The sequence below is a fragment of the Nilaparvata lugens genome, chromosome 1 (genome assembly GCF_014356525.2).
Source record: "Nilaparvata lugens isolate BPH chromosome 1, ASM1435652v1, whole genome shotgun sequence".
Lineage (NCBI taxonomy): Eukaryota > Metazoa > Arthropoda > Insecta > Hemiptera > Delphacidae > Nilaparvata > Nilaparvata lugens.
Window position 1 is genome coordinate 55,071,117 of NC_052504.1, and position 25,456 is coordinate 55,096,572.

At 33.2% G+C, this 25,456-nt stretch overlaps 2 protein-coding genes across 9 annotated transcripts in view; one reads left to right on the plus strand and one right to left on the minus strand.

The window, feature by feature from the left end:
* The window catches only part of LOC111053445 (cytochrome b reductase 1), a 73,968-nt gene extending 49,649 nt beyond the window's left edge, over positions 1-24,319 (minus strand). The window contains exons 1-2 of one of the 8 annotated variants that reach the window (XM_039437086.1): positions 24,186-24,319; positions 20,045-20,088 (exon numbers count right to left, since the gene is read on the minus strand). The gene's annotated coding sequence lies outside the window, so the exon portion shown is untranslated. Of the gene's footprint in view, positions 1-10,306; positions 10,788-20,040; positions 20,089-24,185 lie in introns of those variants that run through there. The other 7 variants (XM_039437049.1, XM_039437059.1, XM_039437104.1 and 4 more) reach the window with 7 other exon arrangements.
* On the plus strand, positions 800-13,407 carry LOC120352075 (protein Fer3-like). The gene is made up of 3 exons (XM_039431657.1): positions 800-933; positions 5,254-5,450; positions 13,212-13,407. The coding sequence occupies exons 1-3, from the start codon at positions 847-849 to the stop codon at positions 13,405-13,407; spliced, it is 480 nt and encodes a 159-aa protein (XP_039287591.1). The 5' UTR covers positions 800-846.
* Positions 24,320-25,456: the final 1,137 nt, after the last annotated feature.

Sequence of the window (25,456 nt, forward strand, 5' to 3'; positions counted from 1 at the left end):
TAGGGAAATGCGCAAAATAGTGAAAATATACATCAATTGAAGATAATTTGATGCTCTATCAGCTCATAATCAGCACGGATTTTCATCATCAATCGTTCAAAAATGATAAGGCCGAAGAGATGAAAAAATTGAAGGCAGAATTGTTTCTTCAAAAAATGTCTCACCTTCAAGAGCGGATATCTCAGAAACTATGAGAGATATGAAAAAATGTAAAGGACAAAACTTGTTGATAATTTTGTAAGCTTCAATTTTGCACAGAAGATGAGAATAACCTTAGATAATGAATCATAGTCGTAGTTGAGATCAGAGAATGATGTGTAGTCAAGAATGTAGAAAAAACAAAATTCTACATTTCTGCTGGGTTGCACACACCTACATAAATGTTGAAATCCTGGATCAGCCCCGTGTTAAGTTCAGCTGATTCTACACTGCAGTTGTTTCCAGTTAGTGTAAACCCAGCATTACAGCCTTACAGGACTGATAAGGAAGATAAATCGAAATAATATTTAAGGGAGTAATAACAAGAAAATTGACTTCTTGAAATCTTCAAGAGAGACTGGAAAATTATGGAAACAAGAATTTACGTAAACCGATTTATAATATTTAAAATAGCAAGGCAACTCACTTTTTATCATATTCTGGGATGAGAGATTGAGGGAAACACGTGTATTTGTTGAGGGACTGGAGGATAAAACAAGAGGGAAGGCGCAAGCGCCACTTTGGCCAATGGGAGCGTGCCGGGGGCGTTCCAGGCAGGGTGAAAAGTATCATCCCTCGTGAGGCAATACAATTATACATTATACAGTGGTCGGTTGCAATGAGCCCTGACTGCAACTCTTATCAGCGATGAGCACCGCTTACTCTGGTGCCGCGAGCAGTCCTGACCCCCTGGCTCCCATCTGGGACATCAACCATCCGCAGAACCCCCCTGTGGTAAGTTTTATCAAAAATAATCATAGGTTGACCCGATCTTTCGAGTCTCAAATGTTCGCAGTCAAAGTGTTCAAATGTCGTAATTGAGCAGAACATTTTAAGTTATTTTTTTCATCTTCCTGAGCATGTTTTTCACTCGTGCATGTGCGGAACTTTCCTGCGGTAAATTTTCTCAAAACATACAAATAGTTTTATCATATCTTACTAAAAGCTTTACCAAATGTTTGTAAACAATGTTAGGGAACATCAATTTTCAATAGTTTCTTTCACTTCTTATGGTAGGCCCTCAAAATGGTTGTAGCTGGTGCATGAACATAACCCCTGTGGTGGATTTTCTCGAAAAATAATAAGTTTTATCCAATCTTAAATTCTAAAAGCTTTGTCCTGAATATTTATTTATTTTATTTATTTATTATTCTAATTTTTACAAGAAAGCACTGTCTATTTTATAATATTTTGAAAGTCTAAAATGAGGTTATGGTTATGATTCAACTTTTCTGAAATTCAGTCCTTTTTCACTCAAAAACAACATTAACTAAGAATTTTGCCACTGATCACTGACTATGAAGAATAGGAAACAAGTAACAAATTACAAATAATATTCGTAGCTATCGAATGATTATGGAGGAGAACTCGCAATACAGTACCGTACTGTATTTTTTTCTTGATAAATTCTAAACCTTCTTGTACCTTGTACATGAATAGGTGAGAGAAAAAGCATAATAAGAGCACTGAAGACAGTAATCCCTTGGAAATTCATGAAGCCTTTGCATGATTGAAAGGGTGAGAAAGTTTAAGATGTACTTTATATTCTCATGAAATTGAAATTTCCAGATAAAATCAATTTTGATGAATTCCACTTTTCAATCAACAATATCTTCAGATTGTCACAATTCAAAATTCCTCTAGGAGTAATTTTATGATGTACACCTGCTAACAATGCTCCTCGTATTTTAAAAAACACCTACTTTTTACCTTCAAACATCATCATCAACTAAATTGTCCTCACATTGAGGTTTCGCATAATGATATATAATATCATGTTCTATAATAATCACCCGTTAGATGCAATTGGTTTAGTGGAGAGGCGCGAATAAGGACGGACACTTCAAGAATAAAAATTTCACAGTCGTAACTTTCGACACAATGATCGGATCTCCTCGTACTATAGCTCATTCTTCTCGGCACGTCAAGGTGGCTTCAAAATCGTGTATTATATTATCATATATAGATGTTTTGCGCATTTTTAGCTCTGTGGTATAATCGGTTGTAATGAGCTAATGAGCTTTAAAAATTTGAACATTCTTGTACCATAGTAATAGTTTTCAATTATATTAGAAACAGTACAGTGTCAGTTCAAATATGAGGAATGGAACATAATTGAAAATCTGTGTTTGAAGAAATATCAAATCTCTTTTGAAATATAGAATATGCTGACGATTAGCTTGATCTATATAGCACATTATCCTTTTTTCTTGTAAAAGTTTAAACCAGGGACTAAATACGGTACTTGAGTAACTTGAGATTCAATTATGACACGCCAATCAAACAATTCCTTATAATCAGGTAAAGGAATTTTTAGTTTAAAATCAATCTGTTAAAACCAGTTACAAATTTGTTCTAAATCAGTTATGAATTATTGTTGACTGGATCATGACTGTTGAAATTGAAATTACATTGGACCATTGTGATCAAATAAAAAACCCTAAATTCATCCCGACGGTTTTGAACTCGCAGTAGATTGGAAACAATTTTTAGTTTAAATCACTTGAAAGTATTTTCTCTGAAAACTAACGAGTTTTGAAAATTTGTGTAGTTCAAGTTCAACAAATTTTCTTCAAATATAATGATATATGGACCTTTCTACAAAATACTGTATATCAATCGAACTAACGCATTCTAGAGTAAGATATTCTTCACGAAATTTAAAGATTGAAAATTGTAAATTTTTAATAGAATATTGAATCTTTACATTCCTCTTCTTCAATATTATAAAGCTTTGATGGACAACAAACTTCAGCTTCTATAAAGTTAGATGAACAGTTGAACAGACAACGTCATCATTTGGAGATAAAGTTCACTGAGAAATGAAATGAAGGTCTCTCTATTTGTGATGAAAACGTAAAAATAGGCTGTGAACTATGTAATAATAGGACATGGTCAATGAATTTTCGCGAGTTAATCTACCTGAACACTGAAAGTGACACTAATAATTAAAATCTACTTTCTAAAGCGCAATAATTATTAGTTTATTATGATGGGAAGAGTGATCTCAACAGTAGTTTGGAGGACAACTATTCACAATTCTGTTACTCAACAGCATATGGATTTTCAACAATAGGCTAGTACAGTTACCGTGAGACAGTATACTCAAGTACTTATTATTTTGAATAAAAATTTAGGACAGTAGATTATATCGTGGCAGCAAAATAACTAGGGTTATTTTGAAGGTATTCTATCAAGAGATTCTATTAAAGTTATCATGGAGCCACAAAAAATGACAAATGACAAATAGCTACACGTACTGTTATGATTGTCATTTTTGAGACGCTTCACAATTTGTCAAGACAATAATTAACTCTGAAGTTGATTGAATTTTGAAATTGAGTTGAGAAATACTATACACGAAATGTTTTCACGTTTCAAAGAAAACGTGCAAAGGTACGTTCACAAAGGTATCTAGAGTTTTTTATAATAATACATTAACCGATTGCCTAATATCGATACTACGATGGTAATTCAAGACAAACAAATTTGGGGAATTAAATTATTAAGGCCATAAATATTTATTACATACATAATATAAATATACAACGACCAACTTATTGGGAAATTGAGAAACTAGTTTCATTTGCTTCACCACGATCAATCACGTAAATTGAAAGCTCAAACATCAAGCAGCAGAATACAATAATGATAGGTTGTAAATAGAGCAATATGAACAGCTGAAATCACGCATGGTCGTGTCTAGTCTTGGCCAATGACAGTCTTCAACTTTGATGGGTCAACAATGAACTACCAATCATACGACTTCGTTTAGTTAAAATGTAAGTATTGAATAAAATAAAGTATTGTTAAAATGAATAATAATTCTGTCCTAGGAATTTTTTGTCACTAATGAGAATACTCGTACATTGGGACCCCGATATTAGCATATTTCAAGGTGCCAAGAGTTCGTTGTATCGAAGTATTCTTAATAAGAGGGTTTATTTTACAGTGAGTACGGGCATATCCAAGGTTTTTCAGAATAAATACGTAACACCAAGGGATTCATTATATCTAAGTTCAACTGAACTATGATCTATTTTCCAAGGTTTCAATTCAAGATTATGGTGAGATTCACTGCAAAATCTCAGAATTCAGCAGTATATCGGTTAGAAGATGAATATAACTAATATTTACATTCCAGCTTGAACTGTTGAACAAAATTATTTGCATGCTTTGCAAAATTCGGACGTGTTTCAAAGTATGTGGCCTTCAGGTTACTATCTCTATGCCAATGAAGATGGGGCCCCGTGCATTGAAAAGCGTTCACATTTCACAAAGCATGCAACTATTGTTGTAGAAGAGAAATCTGATACTTTCTAGATTATTGACCAAAACTTCAGGTCAGGATGAAAACACTAGAAGAAAATGATCTTCTCCATTATAGGATTATCTGTGTACACCTGTTCTGGTTTCAAAGTCAAAAAGTATACAATAATATACTAGTTGGTTATAATACTACTACTTCCACTTTTTACTACAGTACACTACACCTTTTCAGAAGTCTACCAATATTTCTCCTACCATAAGATAAAAATTTTATTGTTGATATATATTTCCGATACATGACTGATTGTGGTATTGTTATGCACCGAAATATATAGCAGCACTATGATTCTCATCTTCTGTGTCTACAGGCAATAATTGGTTTAAAAATGAAAAATATAAATTTAAATCGGATGTAAGAAGATTTTGATAGTGTTATATTATTAAAAATAGTTTAGAACAATCAGAAATCAGATCACAGTAGCACACAGAACTGAGTCACGGCTGTCGCACGGATTCGTGTGTTCCCCTGCCACCATCACCGTGTCGCGGACGCACGGGCACGGGCTCGGTGCGGTTACATGTGTCCCGGCCTAAAATGATATTGATCAAAAAAAGGTTATGTTTTTCGATCTTCACAATCCATCGTAATAATTATTTTCAACATCCGGCCACTAAACAAGAATACTGTAATATCGAACAGAATGTTATTATATAAAAATTCGGAAGAAGAGCAGTTTTGGGTTGAACCTTTTGTCCTTCTCTAAGCCATTCTGCTGGCTGTTACAGGGTCTCGCCGGTCCAGAGCTCGGCTACAACGCGGCGCTGTGGGAGCACCATCACCACCATCACACAGGCCCCCCCTACCACCCCGACCTGCTGGCTGGCTTCCCGTGCAGCCCCGACCTGTGGCCCCCCCTCGGCGCCCCCCCTGTCCACGCCACCACCGCCAACAACCACCGGCCACAGTGCATGATCCAGCAAAGGTAATTCATCACAATATTATACATTCAATAAAATAAGTTGTAAATATTTGAAGAAAGCAAAGGAGTATTGCTTAGGAGCAAGAGGAGTTGATCTATTTAAAGGGGCAAAAGGAGTATTGCTTAGGAGCAAGAAAAGTATTGGTTTGTAATGGTAAGATTAGTAATGGTTTTTAATACATTCATATAAAAAATAGTGATAGCCTATATTTTTTGAATATTCAAGATAAATTGTACTGGTTGTATATTATTTTTGTTCATTTTTGTTCACATTGGTTTGCAGACGTCACGGAGTGCAAGAGATTTTTAATAATTGCTGGACTCAAAAATCAATGGATTTTATTTTGTATAATTTAAAATCAAGTTATAACCATTTTTGTAATTTTGTTAGTAATGATTATTTTTATTTTATTTTTCTGAAAGTTGACCACGAATACTGGTTAGTGTGGTCAACTTAGTTCCTTTTTTTTAAATTGTAATTTGCTATGTTTTTGTGGAAAGGAATAAATAAATTTCATTTCATTTCAAGTAAATTGATCTATTTAAAGGAGGCAAGAGGAGTATTGCACTGCACATGGCCAGTGATAACTTTTTTCAATGAAATCAATTCGAAGAAGTCTAGTCTAGCACATATTTTAGTCTAGTCTTGTATACTCTGAAGAAAATAGGTTGAGACTTCATCAATCAGCAGACCTAATATTGGCGTTGTAAGATTGTATGAAATTGAGCGAGCCTATGTCATTGAATATATTAAATATGATAACACTGCAACAGTTAGCCGATGCAGCCTTGTCACACTTAAAGATATCGTCAAGTTTATTTCCAAAAAAATTGTCAAGTATGATTTTTCAAAATAATAGTTAGTCCAGTCACTATATACATTGGTGCATGCAAATTATATTGTAGTTCTGATTTTTTAATATATTATTTGGGTACATAGAGAAGACCAGAACCAATTTCTTCATGCAAAATTTCCTTGTGCTAGATACAGGGTGGCCCAAAAACCTCGTATTTTCGGCTCATTTTCCAGTTTTCAGCTATTTCTGCCAAATCTCGTTATCGGACGGAAAAATTAGCTCTTGCCTTTTTTTAGATTATAAAATTCTGAATAAAATTACATCATTCGAAACTCTCTATCTCCAATGAGTACTGAGTCATGATTTTCCAAAAATGAGTGAAATTTGAAGAAAAAATCAATTTTGATGAATTTTAGTTTTTAATCAACAATATCTTCCGATTGTTACCATTTAGATGTATAATTCAAAATCCCTCTCGGTGTAATTTTGTGCTCTACAATCTGAGATCAGGTAGAGCGCTCTTTCTCATATGGATTTCCAGGTACACCTGACTACAATGCTCCTTGTATTGTGAAAACACCTAATTTTCAGCTTCAACCATCATCACCAACTGCATTGTCCTCACATTTATAATTTGCACAATGACATAAGTTCATGAGATTATGTTCTATGAGAATCACCCGTTAGATGCACTTTATTTCAGTATTTCCTGGTGGAGAGGCGCATTTAAGGACACCTCAAGGATAAAAATTTCAAACACTTATAACTTTTGACATAATGCTCACATTCCACTTCATTCTTCTCGGCTCGTTAAGGCGGTCCAAAATCATGCATCATAAGTCAAATTCGGTCGAAAAATGGAAAATTTATTGTCAAGTGTACTTGATCCCATATTCCAATACACAAAAAATGGCCAATTTCTGTATTCAAAGTTGCATGTCTTGTGAAATACTTCTGATAAAATTTCCAAATCCAGTGAGGATGTGAAAATTGTCCCCCTCTACCCACTCCAATTAATAATACTTTCGATTCGAAAGTTACAGAAGATTTTAAAATGGCGATTTCAGTTTTTAGATTTTTTTGTGATTTTACTGTTGATCTAGAGTTTCTAAAACGACTCTGATACATCATAGAAACACACGATTGTTTCTAAACTATAGATAAATTCATCCTCTACGAGCTCTCAAGCTCTACGATCCTTAAGCGCTTGAGGTGATCCTTAAGCGCTCCTCTCCACTAGGAAATACTGAAATGAAGTGCATCTAACGGGTGATTCTCATCAAATTAGGTGTTTTTCACAATACAAGGAGCATTATTGTCAGGTGTATCTGGAAATCCATATGAGATAGAGCGCTCTACCTAATCTCAGATTGTAGAACACAAAATTACACCGAGAGGGATTTTGAATTATACATCTAAATGGCAACAATCGGAAGATATTGTTGATTAAACTAAAATTCATCAAAATTGATTTTTTCTTCAAATTTCACTCATTTTTGAAAAATCATGACTCAGTACTCATTGGAGATAGAGAGTTTCGAATGATGTAATTTTATTCAGAATTTTATAATCTAAAAAAAGGCAAGAGCTAATTTTTCCGTCCGATTACGAGATTTGGCAGAAATAGCAGAAAACTGGAAAATGAGCCGAAAATACGAGGTTTTTGGGCCACTCTGTATCTAGCACAAGGAAATTTTGCATGAAGAAATTGGTTCTGGACTTCTCTTATGTACCCAAATAATATATTAAAACTCAGAACTACAACATAAATTGCAAGCACACCCCCTTTTTTATGTCTATATTGACTGGACTAAGTAGCAAATATAATAGTACAAAAATAATAGCAGCCTAACTGCACGTATAGAACTTTTGTGTTTCTATGAGCCGCATGTAAATTGGTCCCGTTCAACATACAGTGACTATCAAAAGATTAGTTTGAAATTATTTAATGATAGGGTTAAAGTTTATTTATTTAGTTCCTGTAATACAGTAAATGTGTTGAAATGAATAAACAATCTATCAGAGCCTTTTGAAGTGAAAAATTAAGTAAGGCAGGGTGATGCCCTCTCGTCTCTTCTATTCAACCCGGATCTGGAAAAGGTATTGAGTGATTCAAAAATCAGCACAAGAGGAAATCTGTATAACCGATTGACACAAATATTAGCATATGCTGATGATGTAGATATCGCAAGTCGGTCTCATGCAGCTATGACTGAAGCCTACAGAAGTCTGGAAGAAGCTGCAAAGAGTATTGGCCTGGTAATGAATGAATGAAGAAAAATCAAAAGTAATGGTGGCCTCCAATTCTGGAATTTCCTTACAAGGACAGAGCATGAAAATCCAGGGGAACCATTTTGAGCTAGTGAAGGAGTTTGTGTATCACAAATCATTGGAGTAATTTTCCACCAAATTCAGAAACAACACATTAAGCGAAGTGAGGCGAACAATCATGCAGGCAAACAGATTATGCACTATTATGCACTGTACAACCCGATCAAACGTCGAAATCTGAGCATAGAGGTCAAGATACTCTTATACAGGACAGTTATTGTGCCAGAACTCCTATAAGGCTGTGAGACTTGGGCAACTACATTGACTGAAGAGAAAATGTTGGATGTCTTTGAGAGGAAGGTCCTAAGGAGGATCTTTGGAGGTGTTCAAGAAGCAGGAGTCTGTCGTAGGCGGCACAATGAAGAGCTGTACCAGTTGTACCAACAAGCTGATATAGTCACAGTGATGGGCAGGACACCTGATACGAGCAGATGACACATACCCACCCAAGATGGCAATGAATGGGAAGAAATATGGAAGGAAGAAGAGAGGCAGACCCAGGACAAGGTTGATGGATTGACGGCAAAGGCTGGAGTGCAGAGATCGAGAAGTGCTGCATAGAACAGAGATGCTTGGAGGAGAAAATTGAGCGAGGCTGTGACCCGTACTAGCCACTAGGTTGAAAAGCCAAACAAGAAGAAGAAGAACATCGTAAAGTGATACATTTACTACATTATACATTTTAGGGAAATAAAGTTAATATAAAATTACAGTACTGTTTGAAACGAATTCCACACTATAACGCGTGAAAGTCCACTTGACGTACTTGTATATAACACTAATGTAAAATAATCTTATTGATTGAGAATACCCTGGTATATTAATATCTCTAGTTATCCCCTCAGTTGCGGTATATAAGGGGGTTCGACTGCACTCGGTATATTCATTGATAAAATCTTTCTTTCTTCAAACGATATCCGAATTTGAAAATTCCTGTAAAGTAGCATGTCTCTCAATTAATGATTGAATTGTTTCACCTTACTCTTTTTCTCTCCACTTATCAATGCTTTAGTAACTCATCTCTAACTTTCATGCTCCATTGTCTCGTTTGTTCTTATCATTGTCTTCTTTGCTCTTTTTATCCAGAGAAATGATGTAACGTACTTCATGTCAATTTTAGGAAACTTTGTTTCTATTTTACTTCTTTTATTATACAAATAATACCTTAAATAACCTTCTATGGAATACATAATTTACAAATTCTAAGTGTTTGTAAATCGATATCACAGCCTACACATGTCTAAATGTCAATACGAGTCGACTAAAGTCCGGAGAATGAAATACATAAATACAGTACTCTGTTAGAATGAATTTCCCTGTTTTAACACGTCTGTTTTGAAAGATTGTTATCAATTCACGAATCTGTAATATTTAACTATCTATAGTATAATAACGATAATATTCTCTCAGATATAGTGTTTTTGAAATTTCATTACATACGTTATAAAATAAAAGAACAGATAGGTAGAGTGTTTATAAAATTACATATTAACCAGAAAACTGTTAGAACACAAAACACAATAAAGTATCATTCGGAAAAAGATGATTCCTTCTACGAGAAATCAATTACAGTAATCAATAAGAGATCCAAAGATATATTATCTTTAGAATAATCTTATTACAAATTTTAGTTTGAAAACAATGGAGCTATGTAATACATGATTGTGTATTTCAAGATTCAGAGTAGAGGAAGAATTCAAATTTTAAGTACAATGTAGAAGCAAAACTTACTATTTTACAGCGAAATTAAAATTATCCTTGATAGATAGCAGCGTAATTTTCGATAACTGCAGCTCGGTGAGCCAATGAAGCACAAAATTAATCAATCTGCAATATGAATTCCAGTTTGACAGAAAATTCAGACGAATCGAGCACTAGACAAGTAACAACTCACAACAACAACAACAACAACAACAGCATTCAACTACCGATTGTTCAATGTCTGTGACTCAAGTGATTTAGTGCCGCGAACGTCTCGACAAATCCTTGGAGGGGGAAGACTAAGTGACGTTCTGGGAAAAAGAATGTCTGTACTTGAGAATGCGAGTGACAAAATTGTGAAATCATACGTACGTTCGCCAAAAGGAAAACAACGTTAATTACGTTGGAAAGCCTACAGTAAATTGCTTCAGTAGCCTCTACAAAAATTAGAATGTGATGGGTGATGGGAGAAAGAGAGGAATACCATCAACACCTGCCTATTATTGAAAGGAAACTGACAAACAGTTACGCCAATTGACAATCCAAGTATTTGAACCCAAATTCAACGATAAATATAACATAGAACCACCATTAGAGTACTAATGGAGGAGTATTTTATCGGTTGATTTACCACGAGGTTGTTACCTATCAATGAACGCCCAGTGACCCAGTAATCATAAATTGGGCAAGTCGGCACACAACTGTTCACTGATAAGCGTCTACTGTTTGCTGTAGTGAGATTCACTATTAACTGTCAGCATTGTATGAATAAGGAGCATTGATGTTACAGTACTTATAAGGAATTGTAATAGGTACGGTAAAAGTGGATCTCACTATAACAGTAAACGCTGTAGAACACTAATTTAATTCCAATTTATCACTTAAATTTCACAAATAATCACTTCAATTTCTTACAAAAGCAATAGAAGTTGGTAAAATTGGAAAAACGAATAGAATCCACACTGTTTGCCTTGGGTGAATTGCCATTATGATGAGCCACAGCGATTTGTAACTACATCACAGATCCCCAGCTAACATTAATAGAGGTGTGCGAACCATTTCGTACAACCAATTTTTCGGTTTAACCTTCAAATTATGATAAAAATATTCTATTAAGATGGTGTGAAGGAAGAACTAATCAACGTTACAAATCCGCCGTTGATAGAAAGCTATTATATTAGAAAAAATAAGCTATTAATAGGAAAGTATATATAAATTATATAGACTTCTATAGATTGAGACTATGGATTTTCATGGTTATTTATCAAATCGATTATTCACTATAGTATTTTTGAATTGAAAGATAAAGAGCTTATCTAATAACTATGTGAAATAAGAAGTTGTTGAAAGTGTTATACTTCTCAAGAATACAACATATGCATAAGAAAAAAATGGAAAAATTATCTCCAAGTGCAAGAGATATTATTGAATACAATACCAGAAATTTTGAAAAATAGTAAGTAGTTTTTGAAATATCTAATATCACATTAAAAAAATTAAAATTAGATGTTTAAATGTATTAGAACCTACCTCGTGTGTTGGGATCCCAACTTACATCATAACCTACTTTGCTTCTTTGAATAGAAAACGCCCAAAATTACCAAACATTCTTCTTTGGAGCGATTAAGTTAACAATGGATCATTATTCAATATAGCACAAAAAAATGTGCGATAGTTATTTTCAAACATGCTATGTTCACTCCTCACTCCATAGCATCAAAAATAGAAAAAAATTATCTAACAGAAAATTTTATTATCGAATAAGCTAATTAAAATCTTCATGACAACAATTTTAAAAAAACAACAATTTTAACAAAATTGTTGACAGATTTTTAGACAATTGTTCATTTTAAAGACTATTAAGAAACATGTGCTCAAATTAAAAAAATATGCAAAATTTTCAAAGAGTAACTAGACAAGTATTTCATACTTGAGAAATAAGCTCTATAATGAAGTTCCAAGAGGATGGTTGATAAATAAGCCTAAAATAAAAGAACTCCATACCTGGGTGAAAGAAAATTATTTTTATTCAATTAATGATTTGGTTTGATATTGATTAATGTTGCATGAATTTAAAATTCAGCTTAATGTATTCTTTAATTATGTTATTTCTTAGAATGGAATATTGAGTTGGTTGAATGTTAATTATTGTAAGCCTATATTATAATATTTTATGATTATTTTATAAATTAATATTAATGTACAGTGAATAAGATATATAAGAATCCACGTCGGCGTAAAAGTTTTCTTTTGCCGACGTGTAGCACAAAGTTGAATATTTTTGTTATTGCGGATGATGCCCACATGAGTTTTTAGCTTGTGTGTGAGTAATGGAGAGTGCGTAGGTGATTTGATGAGATGATCAAACGTCAATGCCTACCCACGACCAGTTAGCGCTAGCCTAGCAGACAGAAGGGTTAGACCACAGAATGGAAACTATCAATCCAACCAATGCTTTTTACATTTCACAAAAACTTGGACCAGATAAAATCCTGGTCTTTTGATTGGCTCGCGGCAGTGAACGAGATCAATTGATCCGGATCAGTAAAGTGATCCGAACCTCCCATCTATACTACAGTATTACAATGCTGAACTTTTCAACAAGATGGCGGATTTTTGTGCCAGGGTACTAGCCGAGTTTCCATTCTGTATCTATTCTGTGGTTAGACAGCTCAAGCTGGATTCACACAGAACAGTCACAGTGGACCGTGAAAATATAATTCTCATTAGTTCTAATTTATACTCATTCGGTCGTGGTTGAGTGGAAATAGTCCAATAAGAACTTGTGAGAATTATATTTTCACTGTTCACTGTCACTGTTGTGAGCGAATCCAGCTTGTCGTCTCGGCTAACGTGGCCGGAAAACTAGAAATAAATGTCAACTAATAGTAGACTAATAGTTAATTTCGAGTGGAAATGTTGTTGTGGTTGTCAGATTCGGCGGGAGGACAAGCAGTACATCTTCGTCGGGGAACAGCGGAAGCGCAGTGGGGCACAAAAAGCCGCGACGCAGGGTAGCCACCCTGGCCCAGCGCAGGGCTGCCAACATTCGCGAGCGCAGGCGCATGTTCAATCTCAACGAAGCTTTTGACAAACTCAGGCGAAAGGTAAAAATATTAATGAACAATTAGAAGTTTGTGTTTCTTCCATGGCTCTAAATTTTCTCAAATAACAAATAACTCAATAATTATATAGTTTCAAGTGGTGACTGAGTGAAATATTTCCAATTTATTCATTAATTCAAGCCATCTAAATTCAAAATGTTTAGTTTCCATGTTCATTTTGAACTGTATAGGAATTGTACGTGAAAAACTAACCTGATCTTAGACTGTGTCATCGGCTAAATTTGGAAGAAACATAGCACTAGAATTGCCTATTATTTTATCTAGCAATAATCACATCAGTGTCATTTGTATTGTTGATAAATACATAAATAGGACAAATAATATCATTTAATTATAATCATCTGAATTCATAAATTTCTATAATATGCTCTAATTTCAAGTTAGCTAGATGAATAAGCAGTTGAAAGTTACACTGATTACATTAGTAATTTTTCATTACAAAAGTTTTTAGCTTATTGGTTTTTAATATCCTAAACATGACTGAACTATTATAATCATGACTATATCACAGAAATATGACAGCAAATTTCTATATTAGCCTATTCCATTTCTCAGCTCAAGCTGAGATTATAGATTTTGATTGATTGATGCATTTTCACGTTGGAATTGATCATTATTGAAATTATTATACAAGGCATAAAAACTAAATGTGATGAAAATATTCAAGATTAGTAATACTGTTCAGATGTTAATTTTGAGAATGATATTAATATGTTTACGATAAATGAAATTAGTTCAAATAGAAACATAGTTGAGGGTGAACATGGAGGGTAATAATAGCTTAGAAAAGTATACTCCACCTACACTAGTAACTTCAAAATAACAAATTCAATGGTGGAGCATTCTTATTACAGTTATGCATAAACATACAATACAGACTTAACAGTAATGGATAATCACCTGAAGTACGGTACCCAACAAAAGCTTGGGTACTCACAAACACTTCTCGACTTGAACCATGCAATTAAAGTTGATAATTTTCCCTAACAAATGCTTATATATTCTTGTCTGACATCAGTTACAAGTGGACGTTTGAGAACAAGTCCAAGATTCCTTGACACAATTCACATGCAGTTTTCACCAGAAACCATTATTTCCGACGTGAGACCATTCTACTTTTAGCCACATCTTTGCAGGCTTGTTCAATTATTTGACTTCTCAAAGCAAATAACTAAGACCTCGAAATGATTGAATAGAATAAATTTGTATGAAAATCGAAAATGATAATTCATAACGAGTAAATAATATAATATTCATTTATTGATTGATTTAAAATTATAATCAAGAAAAATATATTTTCTATCTATTGAATTGAATCTATTAGAGCACTTCTTCAATTGATAATTTTTCACTCTATTCTTTGCTTTCACTTGCAAAAAGTTTTAACAAATTGAACACAGTTGAAACCATGAAGTGAACTACCATTATGAGATTTTTACCATTGATAGTTCATTATAATGGAAATTAGAAAGTTGTTTAGTTCCCTACTACATTTCTAAGATTGATTTTCACAATGTTTAATCAATATGACTCTCTGTTCAAGTCAAAGCATATTATTTGAAATATCAGGAATGAAATGGGTTCCACCAGCATTAGGCTAGCTTCACACGCATTTGGTTTCATTCGGTTCGGTTCGTTACCGAAAACGAATGAGGCTTTCATACATGTCAGGTTTTAATTCGTACGGTTCTAATTAGGTATTTTCTTCTCAAACAAAGCTGGTGTTAAATTGTAAGATGTTATTTATTGAACAACAAAATTTTAAAGTTAATTAAAAATTGTGAATTATTTGAATAGTTCCTTTTTGATTATGTTAATTTTGGATGTTTAGAGAGATTATTTTTTTAATTGAAAATTTGTTCCTTGTATTGACACATGGTATATAAACTTCATCTCTTCTGATGAAATCATGTAATATTGATTGATGAAATCATGTAATATTCGTGGAAAAATAAAAAATAATAAAAATTCTAAATTCGAGTTTTAATTTATATCTTTCATATTTTTTTAGCAAACTATTCATTGAGAAAAAAATCTGGTGTGGTACACTCACACAACTTTCCTTGCTCAATGATCTATAAGCTTCATTAACGAGGATAATTTAGGGAATAACATTATGCCGATTGGCAGCTAAATAATTAAAACTACGATTATACTATTGTGATTGTGTTCAGAGTACATTTTCCTTTGTTTGAATATTATGAAACTTGAGGATTTTTTAAAAGTTGCCAAAACAGCTGTTCTACAAATAGAATATCGACATGTGTTCTTTTGAATAAACTGCTCTACCTACCTACCTCACGCACGAGAAGGAGGTTATAAAGTAAATTTCTCAAGGATGGGGTGGACCCCCTGTTAATTTCTCCGGGAGGAGACTCATGCCAGTTAATAGAGCTGATATATAACTATACAGGGTATGAATTTAAAAAAATCGGTCAAGTCATTTTTGAGAAAATCGTGATAGAAATTTAATAAAATTCATTCTTCTCAGGAATATTACGGAGCTCCTGCAATTTTCCCAGAAATGAGACTCATGTCAGTTGATAGGGCTTATAAATAGCTATCTAGGGTATAAATTTGAAGAAAATCGTTAGAGCCGTTTTCGAGAAAACCGTGAAAAACATGGTTTTTTAGCCATTATCCCCATTTTGAATTGAATTTCTTATGTCGGATCCTCATGGTATAAGGACCTTAAGTTTAAAATTTCAAGTCAATCGGTTATTTAGGAATGGAGTTATCGTGTTCACAGACACACACACACACACAACACACACAGACCAACACCCAAAAATCATGTTTTTGGACTCAGGGGACCTTGAAACGTATAGAAAACATGAAATTAGTTACCTTAAATTTTTTTGGAAAGCAATACTTTCCTTACCTATGGTAATAGGGCAAGGAAAGTAAAAAAGGCAAGCGTGTGTAAAAACTTTGTTTTTTCCTGTTTCCCTAGCAACGAATTCGAATATGATGAAACCTATTCGTGTCGAGGGGGCGTTCGGTGCTATGCGGTTGCTATTCGGTACCGAATTCAAACCGAATCATCATTTCACACTTATCGGAATTTGCCGAAAACGAAACGAACCGAAAGTGTGTGAAAGTGGCCTCTTACCGTTTCACACTTATCGGAATTTGCCGAAAACGAAACGAACCGAATGAGTGAGAAACTAGCCTTAGACTAAACCACGATGGAAATTGGTGTGGGATTATGTAAAATCTGAATTGCTTATGAATGACATCAATACTTCCCATTCGAATTTGATTGTTTCAAGTGAATCTCACAATAGACACATTTATGGAGAACTAAAGGAAAGTAGATTGACTCAGTGATATATTCATTTATTTAATGAATAATAGAATTATAAGTGATACTGAACGGAAGGTTTCTTAGGTGTTTAACAGGCTTTTACGCAAATATGATCCAGTTCAAAAATATCACAAAATGTGGGTTGTGTAGCATACTTCAGCAAATCACCTATTTTCACTCCAAAGTCAATACCAAGATCTTATTTTAGATGGCTATCCAAAAGTAGAAGGAGAATCAGAGCTCTTGATTATTGAAGGTTCACAATGAGTCACTAATAATTATTGACTTCTGTCTAGCAACTAATACAGTACTCATTGCTGGTAGTGCATTTTCAAGAGTTTGGACTTTTATTGCTCAGTTATCTTTCTCAGAATATCTCACTCAGTTATCTTTTTAGCTAATTCACAGGTGTGTCCCTTTCTAATCTAATGAAAGATGCATAACACCATTTACGACTTCCATTCCCAAACTCATTCAATTTGAATTATCAACATTATAACGCCTTCAAAACTTTACTTCAACCGATTGCATCTCATTGAGTTGAATAATTTATTATCAAATTTTCATTAAGAAATGTAGTCATTGTAGTCATTGCTACAATAAAATATTTATTTAATTCACTATGTATGTACATGATAGAGGTTAATGTCTTTTCATGGAATTCTCAAATTCTCATTATGAAAAACATATTTGATTAGATCTACTTCTTGAAGTGAGTTGGGTTAATATAGAAATTAATTTTGATCTGTAGCCTATATACAGGAATTTGAAGTGCAATATTAGTTTGTAAAATCATGTGAATGAAAATAAATCATGTAAATAAATTTCTTGATATATACAATGAGGCATTTCTTATTCATCTATTCCTGTTCAAAAGTGTAGAATATTCATCTGAGAATATTATTATTTTAGCAAATAATTTATTTCTGGTTACTACAATAGTCTACTTATTACGTTTTTCTAACTCATTATTCAACTTGATCATTTTCTATCTTATTTGTATAGCAATTAGTTTGTATCCATACAATCAATTCTGTGAAGTATTATAGAGAGTACACAAGGATTACATTTGAACTAGGATTCAAGGCAAATTGCCATTGAATCAAGGAAAGAAAAAATCATGCAAAAAGATTTTAAAAGTTTATAAAACAAATAGAATTTTGTAGAAGTATGTAATTCTGAAAGAAAACTATTCCCTTCCTGAATACATTCAAAACGGTAACAATCATTTAAGTTATTCATCAATGCACAAGTGGTCCTTTTAGCTGTTAGTGAACATCTGGTAGAGCAATTAATTCAAAAAACAGGCACTCAGAAAGAAGACATTCAGCAACAAACGATTAAACGACGCGGATATGAATCGGCACATTTTAAATTCAATAAGAAAGATTAGGTAAGAAGGGAGTATTAAGTGTTTGAGAATTTTTAAACAGTACAAAGTCCCCTCGAAGTTTACATTTGCAATGAGCAAATGTTACCAACAGTCAGGTCACTTTCAATTGCTAAAACAAACCGGCAATTATACACTCACAATGTGAAATCGATTATAAAGTCAGATGCCGATTAACGACTGAATTTTTAAAATGATTTTGATGGTGACATTCAATTTTAAGAAACAACATGCGACGGAAGCCACATCACGCCTAAGTACAAAGAAATCAGTAATTATGAAGAAACCAGAACAATTGTTAGCAAATAATGTTGTGTGTTATGGCTGTAGTGCAAAATAATTCCCCCTTAATCCCTTTAAAAGTATCTTGTGTAAGGGTGTAATTATTTCGACTTTACAATCATCAATCAATAATTGAGCTTCTTATTCAGAGGATCATTGAATTTCAGCCTGAATATTTAAGAGCTTCCAAAAGCTAAGGTGAATGGTACAAGACATAAAACAAACGATTCCTAATTTTTTTTATTTATTGAGTGCAATCACAATCATTGTTGGAACAATTGTTAGCAGGCTTGTTCAACTCTTCAAGGTACCTCTATACAATACGATTTACTCCACCATCACATTTCTTCTAGTCGATCAATACTGATAGCCTATACCAAAATTTTCTTATAATTTTTTAATTAAAATAGCCTATGGCCCAGTTGTACAAAAGTCTGTTTTGTAGTCAAAATACTACGAGAATCTATTAGAGAAGGGGTTTTTGAAAAGATAGCTTCTCTGAATCTTGTTCTCGTGGCATTAATCATGGTTGAAATCTATCAGAGTTTTGTGCAACCGAGCCTCAAAATTGGAAAACAAACATGAATCCACTATCTACCATTCTTACATCAGGAAGATGCTTTACTTCAAATTTCAAGACCTTACCAAAGATATAATGTCATCACAAGGAACTATACCGTACAATATTATACAATGTATATTATACAGTGTATATATTACTAGTGTTTCACAGTAATTATGTTGATTACTGAAAATTGGTCTAATTATGATGATTTCAAAACGTTTACCCAATATTTTTTGTAACTATTCCATCAATCTAGTATGAAGAAAATGCTTTGCTGCATATATTCTACCAAAAATATAAGTCATCTCCCAACAATATAACACATAATAAAATTACCTAGAGTAATCAGATAAAATTTGATTGCATTACAAAAAATTGAATACAGATTGTAGTTTACTTAGAAATCGAACGAAATTTTTTAAATATTTTATATTAACTGGCATTACCAGCAAAACCTTAGTTTGAGGGCTGGTGACGAGTAAAATACACAGGAAACGATAATATAACTCTTCACATAGAAAAATTATATTTTAGTTTAGTATACTTGTATAGGTATAGTGACAACTGAAAAATATAACTTATACTCTTCTATACTATAACTTATAGTTTATAATCATGAAAATATATTTTTTACTAGGTTCAATACCTACTTTTCCGATCGAGTTTATTCCAAGCCAATAAACTGGGCCTATGAGACTGGATTTTTGTAATCTGTATTTGTATGGTCAGCATAAAATTATACACGGAAAGGATCCAGAGGCTCAAGGACTTTTATTTTTGATCAGATAAGATACTAAAGTTTCATAGGATAAAAAGTATTGCTTCTTCTTCTTCATCTAAGTATTAAGTAAAAGGTACTAGGTACATCGGTAGTGAATTATGTATTATGATAATTATAAAAATTAATAAATCTCAAAATTGAGCATAATTCAATGGAAATCATGAAGAATAAAGATGAAAATTATTTAAAGAGCAATAAAGCATTAAAAATTAAACTGATAATTTGTGGATAGAAAACGCAAAAGGATATCAATTAAATATTAAAATTAATAAGAATTCACTTCAAGCAGCACCATGCTGTAAGTGGAAACGTACTTACAAGTTGTGGTTTGAAAAATGTTCTGCGTTCAAGTGAAGAATATCCTAAAAAAACCACAAAATATGAAAATGTGCTAACATAAAATCTTGAAAGCATTAATGAACATCAACATTAAAAATATCCAATGATCATCATTACAAGTGTTTTTACTGTATTATGCATCAACGATTTAGAAAGGGGTTCTCTCTTACTTTATGAATTGACATATATTTATTCGACATAAAAACTGTAGTTAAACAATACACGTCTAAATTCTCATTAAATTAACAGGATAAAAATGATCGGTTCTAACGAATTACCTAGGCTATAGGTTTTAAGAGACTGACTACAATGACAAGACGAATGATCAAACATATAAAGTTAGCATATTGAATGAACAATTCCAAAAATAATGGAGAATATTTAAAGAAACACTTGAGAGAACAAAAAATGATACAAAACTTTTGTTTCAAGTTTATAGATTGTACACGTCAACAGGAACTTTCGCTTTGCCTAAATTAGAATTTAATATATGAGCAAATTGAAAACCCTAAAATTGTGTGGTCCTAGCTGCGTTAAGTTATACCAAAAGCAAAACCTCGTGTATACCAGGCGTTCCGGGAATACTATTACATTATAGAATAAACAAATAACCTTAAATTAGAATTAGAATCTTAATTTACTCTTGTTGACTCTTTGATTTTAGTTTCAACCACAAATCAATAATCTCTATTCAAACTGTCATTATTCCTTACATTTACATACATCAATGCATCCCATTCGATTGATAATGAAAGTCTGAAGTAGTGAGTAGCAGTAGAGGTATTGAAAGGTAAAAGACTGCGTCATTTTCTATGTTACCCTGATGTGATTCTTGAAAAAATATTGCTAAGTTGTGTTCCAAAATACATTTTTTATAAGCCCATTGATATAATAATGCAGAAAAAGCTGTTTAGCCTTGCAAACACCGAAGCGAATGTTATGGAATAATGGCGACGGAATAAATTCAACTATTAAAACATGGCTTAAAAATTCTTCCGCTACCGTCGCCGTCATGCGATTTGCAGTGGTTTGAGCAAGGCTTAAACTTGAAGTGTCAAAGTTAATAAAATTCTAATTGGCAAAATTGTATTTAATCTGAATGGAGAAAATTGGCATATTTATTATTTTACAATAAGCACTTTTTCCATCTTGCTAGCAAGTCTGTCGTCGAAATCTTTGCCCGACATCAGTTCAGGATGAGAAAAAACTAATTAAATATTTAAGAGATTCATTTCAAATAAGCATTCATATTATATTATTCGTTCATGTTGTATTAATTTGCAAACTAAGCAATTCTATGGAATTCCGCAAGTTCCATTAAAATGCGTTTATTAGAACAATAATTCATCCGAAATTTCATTTCTTATAGCTCTCATTACATAGGCTACAAAATTTATAGCCTATGTGAATGAGAGCCATAATCCTATATCCTATACTATTAAACGAGCAATTTCTGATATGTTTGTATTTCACCGGATCTCGAAAACGGCTCACGAAATTCAGAGCATAGTAGGTTTATAATATAAAAATTCGATTGCACTAGGCCTCATCCTTGGGAAAACTCGCTGAGGGCATTAAAAGGATAATTATTATTCATCCTTGGAAAAACAGCTGATAATAATTATTTCGTCGTCTGTTGATGATGGAAGTGAGTGAGCGAGTTCATGTGTGTGGGACTGTGTAAAAATTATGACTCAGATGTTGAACTTTTGTAATCATTCAATGAGGTACTTAGTGCCGGTTGCAAAAAATCCGGGTTTTTTTTTCAATCCTGATCCAGTAGAACCATCTTTTTACTTGCCCTATTACCATAAGTAAGGAAAGTATTGCTTTCCAAAAAAATTAAGGTACCCCAATTTCTAAATTTCTATACGTTTCAAGGTCCCCTGAGTCCAAAATAGTATATTTCGCACCTAGAGCAGAAAATGAGATTTTTCCAGCTCGAAATCGGTTTTCAAGTCCGAGGACTAGAAAAGATTGAGAGCTGGAAAAACATTTATGCCCGTGGTGCGAACGATATTTTTCGCCACACTACATGTATTGCTGACAAAATAAATAAAGAATACAAAATAAAGAATACTCGTTAAGTTATCGTACCTATCTCTTGATTTTAGTGGTAGAAGATTTGCAATCAGGATTTCAGATTCTTTTAAAATTTCACTTGGAATACCACAGTCATCTTCAAGCATTTTTGAAAATTCGGAATGCACTAATCAACAATAAATAATTGAATAAAACTGGTTGCGAAGCGAATTAGTTTTATTCGAAACTGGAACTGAAATCATGGCTACTTCAGCTGATGATGAAAGTGGCCACTCGCCCGATCTAGCGGATGACTTATTAACTACTTCCATGAGCGGCTGGAAAGAGACAACTTTCTGGCCTAGCCCGGAAAAGAAACCCTTTTCTGACGTCGTCTGCAAACAAGGTCTTTCAGATCTACGTAGGGACTGGAAAACAGCTGCTTTCTGTGCAGTGTGGCGAAAAAGTGGTTTTTTGGTATTGGTCTGTATGTGTGTGTGTGTGTGTGTGTGTGTGTGTGTGTGTGTGTGTGTGTGTGTGTATATGAGTGTATGTGTGTCTGTGTACACGATATTTCATCTCCCAATTAACGGAATGACTTGAAAATTGGAAATTAAGGTCCTTGCACTATAAGTATCCGACACGAACAATCTCGATCAAATGTAATTCAAGATGGCGGCTAAAATGGAAAAAATGTTGTCAAAAACAGGGTTTTTTGCGATTTTCTCGAAAACGACTCCAACGATTTTGATTAAATTCATACCTAGAAAAGTCATTGATGATCTTTATCAACTGCCACAAGTCCCATATCTGTAAAAATTTCAGGAGCACTGCACCATCTATGCAAAGTTTGATTTTAGATTCCAAATCATCAGGCTTCAGATACAAATTAAACAAAAAATGTCAAGTGGAAAAGATTGAGCTTAAAAATCTTTACAATTAATGTTCAGTAACATTTTCAACTAAAATTGAAAATAAGCTCAAAATTCCATAAAATAAGATTATTCAATTGCAAACTGTTGATTCTATTAGGATCATTCACTATGAAGAGATAGCAGACTTTGTGTGTCTGCAGCGTTATTGTCCTGTCACCAGCTGGCTCAGATCTTACAAAAGTAGACTTTAGATGCGCGGGAACACTATCGTCAGTTGATCAATTTTCATAACGGCAAGGAAAGTTGTGTGAGTATACCACATGAGATTTTTGAAAATGGTCTTCTCTGATTTGGTTCACGTGAAATTAATCAGGATTAAAATTTAACCGGCTTTTGTGCAACCGGGCCTATGTAAGGGGAATATTTGCATTCCTCTGGGAATTAATCTCAATTCACTGTGATTAGATAGAACATTTCTGTATAAAGCTATAAACTATAAATATTATTATAATTTCTCTTTTTATAATAAATGTTTTATGCTTTTGTAACTACTTCAGAGCGAAGCTCGGTCCCCGATATTTATCAACTTAATAGCCTCAGTACCGTATGCCTAACAAAAAAATCTAATAAAAATATTATATACAAGTAACCCATAATGAGAAAATATAAATATAGCAAAAAAACTTGATTTCGCTGATTGTCAACCAGAACATTGCTTTTATTGAGTAGCCTATAACCGGTAATAAAACTTGTTGCCGAATAAAATTTTTGAGGTTATGTAGGGCTACACAGAATATTAAATATTATTCAATGATTTCAACTATGGTACCAGCAGTTCACTTTGCAATGGTGTGAATTAGTTCAATTGAATATTTTTTGTAATCTATGATAATTAGAATTTAGATCAAAAACATTTTTTAAATTCAAATTTGGTGATTGATCAAATCATAAACTTAAACATTGAAACATCAAACTCATAAGTCTTATTGATAAGATAATAACTTTACTTATTTTCATATATCTATAGCAATTTCTATATCAAAGTATTTGCCAAAACAGCATTAGGCTGTTATTTTTAAAATATCAAAGCAAAGATTTCGATTTCCAGGTATGCTGCAATCAACATCATGGTTTAAAATTCCAATAAAATGAAAGTAATTAAAAGTATTGGGACATCAGATCACACAAACAGATATTTTATTAGATTTGACAAGACATCGTACCTTCAATTTTATGAATCTTGCAGAAATATACAAAGTATAATTTCCAAAATGTAAACAATTATAATCACTTCACTTTTCAATTTCAAGGTTTTCAACTCAACTTGCATTCCGCATTCGGGTTCAACACAAGCCTCTCTCTGTCTCAGACAGCACCTTAATACGCATGCGCAATTAACGGTTTTTTCCCGCTCCATTCAGTCAGTTCTTTGTGATGACGGTTACCGAGCACTGTTACTGGAGCTGGCAGCGAACGTGAGTTTCACGAATTAATGGCAGTGGAGGAAGATAGGAGAACAACGTTGCCAATCCTCTGTCTTGTCAATGCCTTCCATAGATGGTAGCTGATTTACAGGTCTATTGATGAAATATTAACTGTGCATTCTTGTTTAAAATAATCAATTCTATTTTATCGAGCAAGAAATTATATTACAGTATTCAATAATTTCATAATTGAGATGAAATATTTTGTACCTAAATTAATTACTAATTCTACATTGTTAAAAGATGATCTGACAACAGAAAAGAGCTAGGAAGTGATGGCGCTATCCGATTTGTTGAATGATAGACAAGGATAGCAATACCATTGCTAATAAAACACTGCCATTATAACGTAGACCTCACTATACAGTATTAAATTCGTTTATATGCAAGTACTAATAAAAGAATGTTATTCTATTTGATAATATTATCATTTCATAATAATATATTATATTATAATATCATAATCATTAATTTATTCAATCAAAAAAGGAGTACTATTGAATAATAATTCTATAAATATGTCAGGCGCAAAAATGTCATTCCATGGTCATTTTTGGGTAACAGCACGGAGTAGAGAGCACTACTTTACTACTGGTTTCCTTTCCGTGGTAACAGCCAAATGTCTCAATTTCTTTCTTAGTAGGTCTAGCATATTAGTAAGTCTAGCATAACAAGATGGCCACCAAAAGTTTTAGGATTTTGCTATATCACTCTGTAAATGTATTCGCAGTAGACATACACTATATAGTATTATTGGCACAGTTTCCCATTAGTGAACTTTGAACTATACAGTGAGGTGGAACTACCCTTGGGTCTCCCCACCATTGAAAGTAATAAGCTAATAATAATAAGTAATTATTATTAATATTAATAATAACAGTAATTTTTCCTCTTTTTCCAATGACGCTCCAGCCGTGGAATATGGATATACAGCCTTCAACAAAGCTTCAAAATGACATCTGGTTGAAGGCTGTATATCCATATTCCACGGCTGGAGTGTCGTCGGAAAA

Excerpts from the sequence above, each read along its gene's own strand:
- LOC120352075 (XM_039431657.1), top strand. The coding sequence starts at position 847 with ATGAGCACCGCTTACTCTGGTGCCGCGAGCAGTCCTGACCCCCTGGCT. Across the intron at positions 934-5,253 it reads ATCCGCAGAACCCCCCTGTG|GGTCTCGCCGGTCCAGAGCT; the intron begins GTAAGTTTTATC and ends TGGCTGTTACAG. Across the intron at positions 5,451-13,211 it reads CAGTGCATGATCCAGCAAAG|ATTCGGCGGGAGGACAAGCA; the intron begins GTAATTCATCAC and ends TGTGGTTGTCAG.